The 15,895-nt window shown below is 47.3% G+C and overlaps 1 protein-coding gene across 3 annotated transcripts in view; it reads left to right on the top strand.

Annotated features, from left to right (window-relative positions):
• The window catches only part of LOC147636234 (uncharacterized), a 53,584-nt gene that overhangs the window by 17,017 nt on the left and 20,672 nt on the right, over positions 1–15,895 (top strand). For all 3 annotated transcript variants that reach the window (XM_086801665.1, XM_086801666.1, XM_086801667.1), the window contains 2 exons: positions 15,086–15,304; positions 15,705–15,849. In XM_086801665.1, the coding sequence (XP_086657791.1) occupies positions 15,086–15,304; positions 15,705–15,849 (364 nt within the window). The remainder of the gene's footprint in view (positions 1–15,085; positions 15,305–15,704; positions 15,850–15,895) is intronic.

The following is a 15,895-nucleotide window of genomic DNA, read 5'->3' on the forward strand; positions in this document are numbered from 1 at the left end:
AAATTCATATAATCCAAAGGCTGTCCTAAATGCAGTTTTATGGACATCTTGGGGCACCACTCGTATTTGGTGATAACCACTCTTCAAATCAAGACGGCTGAAAGCTTATCCAAAATGTCATCAATACGCGGAATTGGGAATCTGTTCTTGATGGTAAGCTTATTTAAAGCTCTATAGTCCACACACATGCAGAATGAGCCGCCTTTCTTTTGAACAAGAAGCACATGAGAGCAATAAGGTGAGGAACTAGGCTGAACCAAACCTTTCTCTAAAAGCTCATTTACCTGCTTCATGATCTCTTCTTGTTGTGCGGCACTCACACGGTATGCGGGTTTGTTAGGTGGAGAACTACCTGCTGGCACAAGATCTATGCGATGATCCTCGGGCCTTTGGGGAGGTAATTCACTTGGCAATGCATCAGCAAAACATTCATTGAATGCATGAAGAAAATTTAGCCTATCATAAGTCATAGCATCCACATTTTGATGACTTGGTACAATGCTATCACGAACAAAAACCAAGTACGCAGAAAGACTCTTTTTCATTGCTTTATTAATTTGGATGTGAGATACAAGTGGGATGGAATCCCCTTCTTTGCCAGCATCAATGAAATGCATGCGGCCTCTATGCATAAAAGAAATCATGTTGGTCTTGTACTCTTTGCGGGGCTCAAGCCTATGATGCCATGGCTTGCCCAACAATACATCACATCCATTTAGTGGTGCAACTAAGAAATGTTCATTATCAAGGTAGCCCTGGATATGTATGCGCCACTTCCCTATCAGTGGGGTAACCTGCACCTCTTTACCAACAAAGGCAGCTTCGGCTTCAATTTGAGGTCCCACGTTCTCAACCTCAATACCCAAGGCAGCTGCCGTTTGTATAGAGATGAAGTTATCAGTTGCACAGTCATCAAACATGAATAAGGCGGGCTGATCCTTGATTTGACCCCAAGCCTTGCATACCATCCGCTCTTTTGCATCATGATTTGTGTTTCCCTGCACATCGGGAACTGCATGTACATTAGCCTTGGTTTGTTTGTCCTTGTACTTTGGTTTGCGGTCAGGGCATTGTCGAAACATGTGCTCTTTGCTGCCACAAGAAAAACATTTTCTCTCGGCATATTGCTCTCTTTGCTTCGGGGTCAAGCCAAATTTGTTCTTCTTTGGGCCTTGATCTTTAGATGAGGTATTTTCAGCTTTACCTCCCTTGTGGGTCTCCCGGAAGTTCTTTTTAGGTGGCTGTCCACCTTTTTGCAGATTTGGGACAGCCTTGTCTTTCCCCTTTGAACCGCCTTGATCTTGCTTAATTTTGAGCACCAATTGCTCCGTAGCAAGAGCAGAGGCTGTAAGCTATTGCAAAGTATGTTTCGGGTGCAATTCAATGCCCGAACGATAAGCTGGTTGCAATCCGGAGTGAAACTTCCTCTTTCTTTCATCCTCAGTGATTTGCATAAAAGGAGTTACCTCAAGCAACACTTTCCAAAACTTGTTGACATACTGTTGCACACTTTCATTATCTCTTTGCTCAAGTCTATCCCACTTTTGGGTGAGAGTTTGCTCCACATTTGGTGGCAAAAACTGAGCATAGAATCTGTCCTTAAACTCCTTCCAGGTGCAAATGGGGTCTTTGGTGATCTTTTCAGTGATCCACCAATGAGCAACGGTCCCTTTCAAAAACATGCTAGCATGGCGTACTTTAGACTTCTTAGTGAAGTCCTCATCGCTAAAAGCAATGTCAAACTGTGCCACAAATGCTTACACTTTGGAAGCATCATGTTCTCCATGAAAAACATCAAACTTAACGGACTTGTCACCTGCTTTAAATTCCTTGAGCTTTCTGGCGTGAGGCTCATGGTCCTCTCTTTTTCTTTTCCTTTTAATCTGCATGGGCTTCATGGGCCATCATGGAAGTTTCATGAAGCGCGGTGGCATGTGCTCCACGAACTTGAGAATCGGATGCATGTGACTTTCTTGCATAAGGCAATGTCTCTCCATGAGACAACTCAGAAGGCAAAGCTCTTCTAGTGGCAGACCTGTCATCCCTACCATGGGATACATGTCTTGAATGCATGTGACTATCATGCCCTCCATGAGCACTAGCATACATATACCTGTCAGGCTTTGTGCCTTGTGGAGAAGATGCATGACGAGAGGTGACTGTCACCTCTTCCTTTTGCATAAATGACCTCAACCTTTGAGATGCGGGATCTCCATGCTTCAAGCGAGATGGATTTCTGAATTTCAGCTCTCCGTCTTCCCCCTCTTTGATGTCACCTTTGCGGCGGAGGAGGTTGGAAAGTGCCAACTCCCTTGGCTTCTTGCCCACTTCCCGTGCCATGGACTCAAAAGTCACATCTATCATTGCATCGGCTTTCCTTGCTTCAATGGCACTTTGCACATGGGGATCTTCATGCAAAAATTTCAGCTCTTGCTCTTGTGCCTGCAAAAGCTTTCTCATATGCTCCATTTCAGCCCTCATTGCATCTGGCTCTTCTTCTTGCATGACTGTTTTTCCTCGAGACAGTTGTCCTTTTGAATCACTATCATTTACCCTTTCAAGGGGCTTGTGCTTTCCTTGTAAAGCATCAGAACCACGCAAGGCACTTGATGGGTCCTTCGAATTAGGCACTTTCAAAGGGTTGCCTTGGCTATCCATTGTGTTAAGTATGCTAGAAGCGGGGTGTCCAATATACAGGGTCGTTTCCCCATTGAGAAGAGGGAAATAACTGTGCTCTGATACCAATGAAACCGATCCCGTCAAGTGGGAATAGACTCCGTTGGACACCCACACGCGTAATAGCACAACTTAATATCACAATTTGAAATGGACAACTTAATAACAACTGAAAATTGAAATGAAAAGAAATGTTGATAGATGGACACCAGCACTGGGGCGGGAACGGGCCGAGCCCCCCCTCAATATATGATATATTATTGGGAGTATTTAACAAATACAATGCTCCATGAGTTCAATGAACCAGATGATGTCCATGTACAACTGAGATGAATACAGTACCAAACAAAAGGCTCGAACTAGATGTTCGAATGAGAGCAACCACTTGAAAGGTCCAGTCTCTACGGTCCTGTGCCTTCACTGGAATCCGCGGAGAGCGCCCCACTGGTGTTCCAGGACCACGCACAAACAGGCGCTCCCATACTAACGCCTGGCTCTCCCGATCTCGGTACCTTTGGACCGTGGTTCTCCAAAAGCTTGGACTACCCGGCACCGAACGGGTGTTAGCGGTAGAGAGAATCCTTTATCAGATTTACAACAAAGTTCTTTACTTAAATCTAAATTCACTTACTTGTAGCTCGCAAATGGAAGACAAATACCCGAGGTGTCTGTGTGCAGCTACTTGAGAGGGACACCAGGGTGCAGCAGCCTGTCTAGGAGGAGGAGGAGTTGCCTGTGTAGAAGGTGTAGCCACCTAGGAGGTGCAGAGCCACCTGTAGCCGTCTATGGAAAGGAGGTGCAACCCCACGCAGCCGCCTGTAGAGGGGAGTGTAGCCGCCTGCAAAGGATGAAACAACCGCCTGTTGAAGAGGAGACAGCCGCCTTTTGTAGAGAAGGGGCAGCCGCCTGCAAGGGCGGAGGATGAGGCGCAGCCACCAGCTGAAGAGAAGAAGGTGCAGCCGCCAGCTGAAGAACACGGAAGCCGTTTGGCTGCAGTCGGCTGTGGGGTGGTGTATGGGCAGGAGACACCTGGTTGCAACCGCCCGTGGTGGTTGGGGAGGAGGCACAACCGCTTGCTTAACTTTTCACTTAGGACTTTTCCAAAAAAGAACTCTCGTTATTACAGCACAGCACCTTATAGAGAAGGCACATTTGTACAACACCTCCCTGCTTGAAAAGGTCTTCTCCATCGCTATCATGGGTCCCACAACCCTTTCCCAAACAGCAGTAGGGCTGTACCAAACCACATGTCCTTCCTATAGTCACAGCTTACATGTATCCTCGAGAAAACTAGAACCTGTTCACATGAATCCAGAGACATGCTTTCCACACGAAAACCAAAGACCTGTATCTGATAAACCAAAGACCTGTATCCCATAAACCATAGGCCTGCATCCTCGATACCAAAGTCTTGTTCTTATCGAAATACCAATGTCCTGTTTCCATGACAGATAAATCCACATATGCACCATCCAATCACGGTGCCAAAAACCTTGAGAGAGAAAGATAGAGGACGTTTCAAGCAATCCCTAAATACACATAAGTCCAAGTCGAAGAGCAACACACATCTCTTCCAAGAACATCATCCTGTGCATATGTAGCTTGATCCTCTGCATCCCAATCTCGTAAACAAAACCTGCTTGCAAAGAGAGAGAGAGAGAGAGAGAGAGAGAGAGAGAGAGAGAGAGAGAGAGAGAGACCCCTTGGCTGTTAGCCCCTCGGTGCCTTTTTCAGCTCGCCTTCTTCCAAAAAAGATAGAGAGAGACCCGCGCTGACTACCTCCACACATGCAGCCACCTGGCGTAGAGGCCTCCCATCTGACACTCGTCTGGCTGCCCAACTGGCTGCAGAGAAACTCTTGCCTGACGCTTGTCTGCTGGCTGCTTATTGCGGGTTGCCTGTATGGTTGCCCGCTTGGCTGCCCCATGGTGCCCTTTGCTGCCCGGCTGTAGTCCATACGCAGTAGCAGTAACACTTGGCGGCAGCGGCAGCTTGCGGCAACAGCACACCTAGCGGCAGCAGCAACAACAGCGGCCGCCCATGCGCAGCAGCGCCCAACAGCAGCAGCAGCAGCGGCAACAGCACTTGGCGAGACGGCAGCAGCAGCAGCAGCACCTGAAGCTCTTGCGCAGCTACCCTGCCTGAAGCCTATGCACACAGCAACCCTGCACACGACGACCTGCTCAGTAACCAAGGATGCACCTGCCGTCTCACCATGCACCACACCACGGCGACTTGCTCCAATCCACCACCCTTCGCCCTTTTTAAAGAGGCGATATGCTTTTCATCAAAAACACCTAAAAGCAACTGCAAAACGCATGCTTATAAACATATATTAATATTTTAAGCCATCAAAGGTTTAAAAACCTTATAACCTTATAAATTTCTTTTTGTCCCCTTTTACACTCGGGCTGGCCACACTTATGAGTTTCCTTTTCACATCCAAACTGATACCTGTCCACACTATCCATCGTGTGCTCGTGCTCGTGTCCACCCGCTTGTTGTCCAAAGGGAAAAACACAGGGTCGTAACATAGCACATGACTTATCACAAGGATTGGAATGATGAACTGCAGCAACGCCGCGGAAAAGTTGCCATTGGATCTACTATTCCCATTCATGGCGAAGGGACAGTGCCCCTCATTCCGGATGGCAATGGAGAGAAATACACCTCGAGAGTGCTTTATGTGCCAAATTTAGGATTTCATCTCCTTTCTATACATGAGATTTGCAAATTGGTCACTAAGGTGGAGTTTATGGAGGACTCAGTGATCATTCGGTACCCTCTCACTGACAAGATCCTTTGGCAAGGCATCGAGGACCATGGCCTCTACAAACTCACGGCTCTTTACTCTCGCACAAGTGCCCGCACAAGCAACCTTTGGCATGGTAAATTTGGACATCTTCATTTGGAGGCCCTGCGGAAGGCTTTTCAGGACCAGTTGGTGGATGGATTACTAGATGTTGGCACACGTGAGGGCCCTTGTCACTCTTGCCTCAAAGGGAAACAACATCGAGAGGCCTTTCCAAAGAAGCCTATATGGCGAGCTACGGCACCTCTGGAGTAGGTTCATGCGGATTTGTGTGGCCCGATGCACACTCTGTCTCTTGGTTCTGCCAGTTATGTTTTTCTCTTGGTTGATGAATTTAGTCAGTATACTTGGGCCTATTTTCTCAAGTCCAAAAATGAAACTTTCAACAGATTCCAAACATGGAGAAACAGTCGGGACACTCTGTCTTGACATTTTGAGCCGACAAAGGCGGCGAGTTTACTTCTCGTCAATTTAACCAGTATTGTGAGCTACATGGCACTCAAGGGGAGCTTGCCAACACAGGTACTCCTTTAGAGAATGGCGTGGTGGAGCAAAAGCACTAAACGGTGATTGAGATGGCTCAGATTATGTTGGAACATCGGAGTCTTTCTCAAAAGCTTTGGGCGAAGACAGGTTCTACTGTTGTTTATATTCTTAATCGGTCCCCTACTACTGTTGTTTATATTCTTAATCGGTCCTCTACTACTGCTCTTCCAAGACAGACCCCCTTTCAAGCCTACCTTGGTAGAAAACCCACAATTTCTCATTTTTCGGGTTTTTGGATCTGATGCATTTGTTCATGTACCTGATGGTCATAGCGGGAAGCTGGACGCCAAGTCCAAGCATCATATTTTGGTTGGTTACAGCTCAGAATCTAAAGGTTATCGGCTCTACAATCCTGCAACCTTGAAGATCATCATTAGCAGAGATGTGGTGGTTGATGAGGCTTCATCTTCTGTTGCAGAGGGGGCTTCTCCATCTTCAGGGGCTAATTCGACTCGACCTCTACTTGGTTCCTCGCTGGATCCTCCTGTTCCTCTTCCTCAACTTGACCTGGCACGTCCTCAAGCACCTCAGGTGGAGGAATCATCTGACATTAATCAGGAGGAGGAGATTTTGGTGGATGCTCCACAACAGGGTTCGGAGCAAGGTTCGACTTCTAAGGGGGGATCCCGGATTCCCAATTGGTTGTACCAGACATTGCGGGACTCAAGGGTAACATGGTTGCCTTCACCTCCAACAGGGTGTCCCCGTCGATCAGAGCTGTTGCGTACCACGACATCATCTCAAGAGAACATGTGCGTCAATTATGCACTGATGTCACGCATCCAGAAGGACAGGGAACCTACTCATATTGGGGAGGCGCTTTCCAAACTAACTTGGAAGTGGGCCATGGAAGCGGAGCTTGACTCTATTGAGCAGAATCAAACTTGGGAGCTAGTTCCTAGACCAGCAAAGCGGAAGGTGATTGATGTGAAGTGGGTCTATAAGACCAAGTACAAATCGGATGGGACTCTGGATAAGCACAAGGCCAGGCTTGTGGTCAAAGGCTGTTCTCAGAAAGCTCGCGTTGATTTTGATGATACCTTTGCACCGATTGCTCGGATGGCGACCATATGGACTCCTCTTGCTCTTGCTGCACACTCATTGACCTATCTTTTAGATGGATATCAAGTCGGCATTCCTCAATGGGGAGCTAGAGGAGGAAGTTTATGTGGAACAGCCCCCAGGATTTCAAGTTCCTGGCTCCAAAGGTATGGTCTACAAGCTGAAAAAGGCCTTATATGGTTTGAAACAAGCCCCCAGGGCTTGGTATGAGAAGATTGATGCTTTCTTTCAACAAAAGGGTTACAAGCGGTCGTCGGCTGATCCAAATCTCTACATTTATCCCGAGAAAGGATTGTATACTCTCATCATTCTCTATGTCGACAACTTGATCATCACATGCAGCCATGCAGCACACATTGCTCAATTAAAGGTTGCCCTCAATCAGGAATTTGAGATGACAAATCTTGGGTTGCTTCACTTCTTTCTTGGATTGGAGATTTTCCAGCCGTAAGATGGCATATTCAGTTCTCAGCAATGATGTTGGACCATTGGACACTCATTGGCAGGTAGCACTCCACGTGTTACAGTACTTGATAGGTACGAAGGATTTTGGCATTTTCTATGGAGAGGGGGCCACTTTACGTGGCTGGAGCGACTCCAATTGGTGCTTTCTTTCAACAAAAGGGTTTCAAGCGGTCGGCAGAGCTGATCCAAATCTCTACATTTATCCCGAGAAAGGGTTGTATACTCTCATCATTCTCTATGTCGACAACTTGATCATCACATGCAGCCATGCAGCACACATTGCTCACTTAAAGGTTGCCCCTAATTAGGAATTTGAGATGACAAATTTTGGGTTGCTTCACTTCTTTCTTGGATTGGAGGTTTTCCAGCGCTAAGATGGCATATTCAGTTCTCAGCAACGTTGTTGGACCATTGTACACTCGTTGGCAGGTAGCACTCCGCGTGTTACGATACTTGAAAGGTACCAAGGATTTTGGCATTTTCTATAGAGAGGGGGCCACTTTACGTGGCTGGAGCGACTCCAATTGGGTTGGAGATGCGAATTCCTGATGATCCACTATAGGGTATTGCTTTACACTTGGATCTGGAGCCATTTCATGGACGAGTGAAAAGCAGTCTATGGTGCCGCTTTCATCGACTGAGGCGGAGTATCGAGCGGCTTATTCGGCTACTTGTGAGGTGATTTGGTTGCGGCGACTACTTGAGGAGATCAATTTTCAACAATATTAGCCTACCCTTATCTCATGCAACAACCATAGTTGCTTGGCTATTGCTAAGAATCCGGTATTTCATGCACGGACCAAGCATATAGAGATCCAGTACCACTTTGTGCGGGAGAGGATCTTGGAGGGAGACATTATCCTTGAATATTGTCCTACCCAGGACAACGCTACGGACTTATTCACCAAAGGATTATCTCAGTCATCTATCGACGTTCATGCAGCTCCTTGGGTCTTGGGCCACCTCCACGACCTCAGAGGGGGTGTTAGCATATATCATCTCCTATTGGTGGCTTTTCTAGTGTTTGTGGGGGGCATTTCTATTCTCAGGCATTCCCCATTTTTCCCATATTTTTACCCTATTTTATGGGCCTTTGATGTGGATTGCCCACCCATTTTATGGAGTATTTCACCTATTTTGAGGTCGTGTAGGCCACAAGGAGGCAGTCGGCCAGCTCATGTAAGAGTATATATATGGGCTGCCCTCTTCCTCATTTCATCATCATCCCCTGATCATTCTTGGTGAGCATCTTCATCCCTCTGCCTACGGAGTCCACTCCTCGCCTACGGGCTGGTTGTATCCACTCTTTTCTTGAGATTAGTGCATTAGCATTTTGCTGTTTTCTCTCTCTTGGAGCTGCAGCGTTTTTGTCATTCGTCTACATCTTTCCACTGCCCTCTCTGATAGTTCCCTCTCTGGCTGGTCTCCCTCGGAGGGGGAGACTACATCGAAAAGCCACATTGGGGACGTGTAATGCCAAGACGATCCATCGCCCTCTGTAGTGAAGAATGGGCCCGGACTCCAAATGCGAAGGAAGGCGACCCAGCGCCATTGCATCCGCTCCGAGTCACATGTGAAGTGCTCCATCCTCACAGAGTGTGGATGATGTCTAGCCAAATGGAGGGGATCACCTCCGCGAGGCAGGCCGCCGGGGGGGGGTGGGGGGGGGGTGGGGGGGGGGAGGGGGGGTGTCATCAATGGCCTCTCTGCATCTCACCTGCCAGATATGCCAAGCGGTGATACTACTGATGGTCTTCATCTCTGACAAACTCCGGTCCCCAAGGTCCACAATGTAACCGGCACCGAACTGCTGAGGCTTCGGATGGGTAATGAGCCAAAGGGCAAGGCTGGTGCCATCCTCTTCATAAAGAAGGGTTATGCCTCCTTCGTAGTCCAAGCGACCTCTTCCCATGTGATGAATCAGAGGGGCTTGGATGTGAATAGCTTGAGAATCTTCCAAACCTGTTGAGCCTTTGGGCAGTCCCAAAGACAATGACGCTCAATCTTGTGAGGGGCTACATCCTGCACAAGGCTGGTCGGCCCACAACGGCAATCCAGGAACCAACCGCAAGGCTACGGTGTGCCAAAAGGCAAAGGAAGAGAATAAGTTTCTGAGGCGGAAGTTGCCCCAGAGCCTGTGCTAGTAATCTCCAAGGAAATTATGGAATATGCCCTGCTGTAGCTGCTGGAGTGCCATCGAGTGGCTGTAAGAGAATATTCCTGCCCAGATGAACCAAGTACTAGAAAAAGGGATGTCTTGGGGCCTCTCCAATACCACTCTCCGAGGTCCCACTGGTGGAGGCGGATCAAGGGGCAGCTCTCTCAAAGCAAAAGTAGCCAGGTCGAATCATTGGGCACCTTCCCGGGGGAAGGGTCGATGTGCCACCAACGGTTGTGGAAGCCCACTATCCTCAACTGCTAGGGGAGTGAGGTGTAGTCCTCCTCTGTGAGGTCTGCTCCTAGAGGAAGTCGTCCGTGATCCCCTACCACAAAAGAGGGAGAAGGGGGGGGGGGTGTGGTTTGTCTTTGTAAGCCGAAGATCAGAAGAGGCACATCATGTTGCCAGAAGGAAGCGACCCACCAAAAATTGGGAGGTGGATCCATGGGGGAGTGCCAGTCTGTGGGGATGGCAGATTCGATGTCGAGGCTGAGGTGGGCCCCTCCTCCGAGGAAGGCAAGTCTCTCCTGTTGGAAAGGGGAAGGAAGAGCGTGAAAATGGAGCCAAGAATCCATAGTCTGAGCCGGACCAGAGCTAATATGACCCCAGGTGAGGTGGGGCTAGGCTCCGAGAGGTGGGCCTGACGGGGACTGAATGAGTGTGTTCCACATAAGGGGCTGCCAAATGCACTCCTTGTCGCATCTGGGAGAGGACTGAAAAAGGGACAGGCAAAGGACCTCCCAGTAGGAAAGAGGCTGGCTGCAAACTTATCCACGAAAGAGGTGCTAAACCTGCGGATAGGAGCTGTCAAGAAGATCCACCTGATGCTGGCGGCCCAAGGACCACCTCGGGAGGGGAGCATGCTAGAAGAAAATGCTTCCACGGTTCTCCTCTGGCTGGAGACCATGGACAATCAACTTGGTCAAAGGGGCTCTGCCTGTGAAGCGGGATCAATGATGCCTAGCCCCCCTTTGTGTAGGGGTTGGACAATCACATGGCGCCAAGCCACCTTGGCCCTAACAGCACACCCATCGCCGCTGGACCACATGAAATTGCAGCTAAGACTTTGAACCTGGCCAATGCATAAGGCCCAGCACACAAAGCAATATACCACATGGTAGCCAACAGAACCTGGTTGGCCACAACCACCTAGCCAGCAGAACCTGGTTGGCCACAACCACCTAGCCAACAAGAGAAAGGCGAGCAGAGCTCTAAAAAAGGAACTTCCTCTGGAATCTCAAGAGGAGGGGGCCTTGGTGGGGGGGGGGGGGAGGGGGGGGGAGCGCTATCTACTGCTTTATAGAAAATGAAACAAGGGTTAAGACTAATGCGTTGGGTTAAGGTAGATTAAAGAAAATAACCTTCATGGGGTTAGAGTGGACATAAGCATATGGATTAAAGATAATTATCACTTAATCACAAGATAATATGGGTAAGAGGTAAGAGTATGACCATAACACACATGAATTTCAATTTCATTCATAGAAAGAAAGAAAAAAAGGAAAGAAAGACAAATATATTAACGTCTGTAGAAGATTGCAAGGGTCTATGAGACCAAAAGTTACAAGGAATCCATGAGTAGCTGAATCATGGAATAACAAACTGAAAATGAAACAAGAACTAAACTAAAATTGAGCCATCACTCTATGTGCTACACCTAGGCTCAACTGTAAAATTGCAATACATCCTCATAAATAGAGATACAATCCATGGGGGCAGTAAGTGTGTGGCAGGGTCAAGTGTCGGGGGTGGTTGCTGACGTGGCAATAGGCTCCGTATCATGGCAAGTTACATCATTGATGAGGTCATCAAGCTTCCACCTATTCCACCTATTCCTCCATGAATCTAGGGGGTGCAAGTCAACTTGTAGGCTATATATAGGCTTGAGAATATCTCCAATTCCACTTGATGTACATGCCTTGAAGAGATGAATCTTGGGCTGTGGCTGTTTTTACAAAGCTTTTCAACCTTAGACATGTTGGCCCATCTAACACTTTATGGCTAGGGACATTTGGTGAAATATCTCAACATGCTTGGAGGTGATGTCGATGCCCTCCTGGCATCCAACATAGCGGTCCGTGAAGTGGCTCGAGGATTCCATTGGAAAGCATCTAGTGTTTGGTGGTTGGGGGGGGCACTACCCAAAAACCACACGACTGGCTAATGCCCCCGCCTCCTCTACCCGCGCTGCTGTCCCCGCCTTGTTTCTGCCTCTGACCTCGCCTCTGCCCCCGCCGCCTCCTCTACCCTCATTTCTGTCCCCACGCTGCCTCCTCTGCCCATGGTGCTGCCCCAGCCGCCTCCTCTGCCTTCTCTTCTTCCCCCTGCCGCCTCCTGCCCGTGCTTCCGCCCCCCGCTTCCTTCTTTGCCCTCTGCTTTTCTTTTCAGCAGTTGTTTCAACTTGGATTTGAGTCAACCACCCACCATTGATTGGTCTTATGGCTTCCGCCACAGCCAATCCTTCCTCATCCCCACACGCCGGGAGAATCATCAATTTTTCGCAAGACGAGCTCATTTCTTTCCAGCATGACATTGACATTGAGGTCCAGACCATTCTTATTGCCATGAGGGATGAGGCTGGTCGGCCACTTGGTGCATCTTGTTACATGGAGTGGTTAGGATGGGAGAGAGGTGCATATACAGTTCTTGCTTGGAAGACCTTCAAGAGTCTTCCGGTGGATCGGAGAGTTGCATCCATTCAGCATCTTAGGGGGTCTTGCATACATATTGATCAAATTGATGCAGCTGTACCGCTTGAGTGGCTCTCTAGGATCTTTCATGGAGATCATCATCCGAGATGGCTTGGGAGTTTTTTCTAGGATAGGTGTACCTTTGCAGGTCATTGCTCTCCCGGGCCAGGAGGCTATAGATTGCATCATCTATTCTATCATGCCTGGATGGAGATTGAGGAGATGTAGCATGGAGGGGATCATCCCAAACACCAGGCTTAGGCCAATGAGGATTGTTGGTCGTTTGGGGAAGCACTGGTTCATTGATTCTAGTGACTTATGGCTCTTGGTGTTTGTGGTTGTATGGCGGATGTCCTACCAGATATCTTCAGTGGGATGATCCAGGTGAGTGGGAGTGGATTGATGCATGTGATCCATTGAAAAGCCATCCCTTTTTCAGTTTCATTGTTCGGAATGCTAGGCTACTCATCATTCGATAGATGCATAGGATCCCTACTCTTAGGCCTCATTGGGAGAGTTATGACATCACTCCGGTGATACAATGCAGATATTGGCATAGGCTTTGGCATTCATACAGAAGGAGCCACATCTCTCATTTCTTTTGGTTGTTTTTACATGGTGGTCTCCCCACCAATCAGTGGAAATCGGTTTTCGGTGTAGCACCTACCTGCCCGAGATGTGCGGCAAATTCTAAGACTGTACAGCATTGTTTATGGGGATGCAACATTGCACATCGTATATGGGGTTCTATAGCCCAACTTATGGGCAAATTGAGTGGCTCCGCCATGTATGTTACTTGGGAGACAGTTGCTTGGCTTCCCAGTTTGGTCTGCAGCTTTTCTATGAGGGCAATAATACAGACATTGCTATTTTCATTTGTAGAGGTATTGCCCAGTATGGTTTGTTGCAGGATGCCCCTCACTCACATTATACACCCCCCAGATAAAGGATTGACACCTGTTGGGAGATTGTTGCCAGTATTACAGCATGGTAGATCTAGAGAGCTAGATGCACGGAGGCAATTGAGGGCATCCATATTTTTGAGTCTCAATGTATTATTACTATATGGGGTGATATCATCCATACTCTCATGGCTACATGGGCTTGTATTCAGGGGTCCTCTTGTTCCGCGCAGGCAAAGTGCACTGTATTTATGCACGAGTGGGACCATGGCATTTTCTTTTCCTCTAGTCCCACATGTCTTTCATGGCGCCATGATGCTCCTCGGTGGTTGAGATCACCTTACATATTGGGGTGATTCTATTTCGGCTTATAGCCGTGATTGTTGTATGCTTTTCTCAGACTTAATATAAGTCTCTTCCTTGAAAAAAAAAAAACACACTTGTGCCAGTTGATGCGTGCAGCAAAAGCAAGGCAGAAAAGATCAATATCCTCTACAAAATAGGTTTCCATTTATCATCTACAAACTTCGCATCCAAGAGCTTCACAGAGCATATGGGAAGGCTGAGACCCTAGAGGCCCGTGTCATGCGTCCATAGGAAACTGCTCATGGCCTCTGCAATGAAGAAGAAAAGAAGGAAAAGAAAGGGAGCCAAAGGGTCGCCCTAGCGCACCGAGCGAGAGATGGGAAAGCACTCCCTGTGGGTGCCCTGAATAAGGACCTGGCCATGGGTGGCCAAAGAGTAGAGGGATGAGACTCCCCAAATAAAAGAAGCCGAGAAACCCATCCGAAGCATAATACCCTCCAGAAAACTCCAGTCAACCGGATCACAAGCCTTCTCAAAGTCGAGGAGGAGAACCACCTTATCCTCCTACCTTTTTTGGGCCAAAGCAGTCGGCTCCCAAAAAGTAAAGATGCTGCAGGCTTGTATTTGGTAAAGTTGCCTCCTATCTTGTCTTGTGTGAATGGCTGTCACCAGGCTGTAGAGGGAATCTTGATCATAAGGATCCCCTCTATCACAACACAGAGCATCTAGAATGGCAACTTCGCAACAGTGTAAGGCCAAGAGTCCCATCAGGATGGCTTAGTGGATCACACAACGCACAATTCATGCTTTTTAGCGGGATGAATCACTGCCATCCATCCCTCTTCCTTTGATTGGTGTGGCCTTCAAGTTTGATTGTGAGTGGTGCTAAAGTCTCCTTGCATATTATGGCTTTGTATATCTTTCCAATCAACTGCTGCATAACAAGTGCCATCTACAACACGCATGTACTAACTTGGGATAGTCTCACGCTTGGATAACTAAATGTGATGACTGCCTATGTTTTATGTTATTTAGATGCACCGTGTAGGCCACTTGAAGCTGGCCATGCATTTGCTCTACCATTGCATCAAAGAGGCATTTTTCTTACAATTGCAATACATGTGCCAAGAAGAAACCACATACCAATGTTCAATGCAATGCTCCTTAACAGGATGTATATTAGCATCAATCAAAAGTTTCTGAAATACAATTCCTTGTACCCTTCCTAATTCCAAAGAAGACCCATACTCTGCACGCAGACATTTGCACACAAAAAGAATCCAAGACAAATTCAGCACCTATGGAAGCCTCCCCTAATTTGTGCCAAGATGTGTGGTTTTAAGTTTATAGTGAGCTAGATTTTGATCAAGAAACGTCCGATCATGGTTTGTTTAGGAGGCTAAAATCTAGTTTTTCTTTTACAATAGTTTTAACTTTTCACTAAAACAGCTCAATTTCTGTGTGTAAGATTTGGATGGCTCATATGGGTGGAAGACTACGTGTCAAGGCAGTGAAATACACCGATGCACGAGTGCACTTAACTGGAGAAGTTTTGAATGGCATAAGGGTTATCAAGTACAATGGTTGGATTTCTCCATTCTTACGTCGCATTGCTGACTTACGACATGATGAAATGCACAGAATAAGAAGGGCTTCCTTTGTTAGAGCTGCAACTTCGACTATAAGGGTACAACTTACTGTTGATTTTGTTGCATATTCATCTATGCATCTGTGTAGACACATGTATGTGCAAGCGTGGTGTGATGTTTCTGGGGGTTTCTTTTTTGTAGTCAAAATAGTAAGCAAGTGCACACTATATCATTATGTGTAAATATTTTGTTTCATGGACTCTCTGGCATGATAGAAATCAGTGAGTACCTATACTTATTTTAGACACTCTTTGCGTGAATCTCTCCAGGACTCTGATGCCTTGGGTGAGATCACTACTAGGCAATTAGATGTGTTTCTCCACTGTTTCTAGCTTGTCCTTCCTCATGGACAGCTATGCTTGTACCATATCTTGAGTAATTAATTAGACAGTGGTTTCACCCCCCCAAAAAAAAGGTAAATATTTTATTTCTACTCAGGACTCAGTCACTCCACTGGCTTCCTTGGTGACCTTTGGAACATATTTTGCAATTCACAAGGGAAATTTTATGCCACCAAGTCAGGCATTTACAGTTCTGGCATTATTCAGTGTTCTTGTACGGACTTTCGCCATCGCTCCTCTAGGTACAAAACTACTAGAACTTATGCCCTAATGTTTGATAGGAATCTC

This window comes from Cibotium barometz, chromosome 8 (genome assembly GCF_041138505.1).
Source record: "Cibotium barometz isolate CiBa-2024 chromosome 8, ASM4113850v1, whole genome shotgun sequence".
Lineage (NCBI taxonomy): Eukaryota > Viridiplantae > Streptophyta > Polypodiopsida > Cyatheales > Cibotiaceae > Cibotium > Cibotium barometz.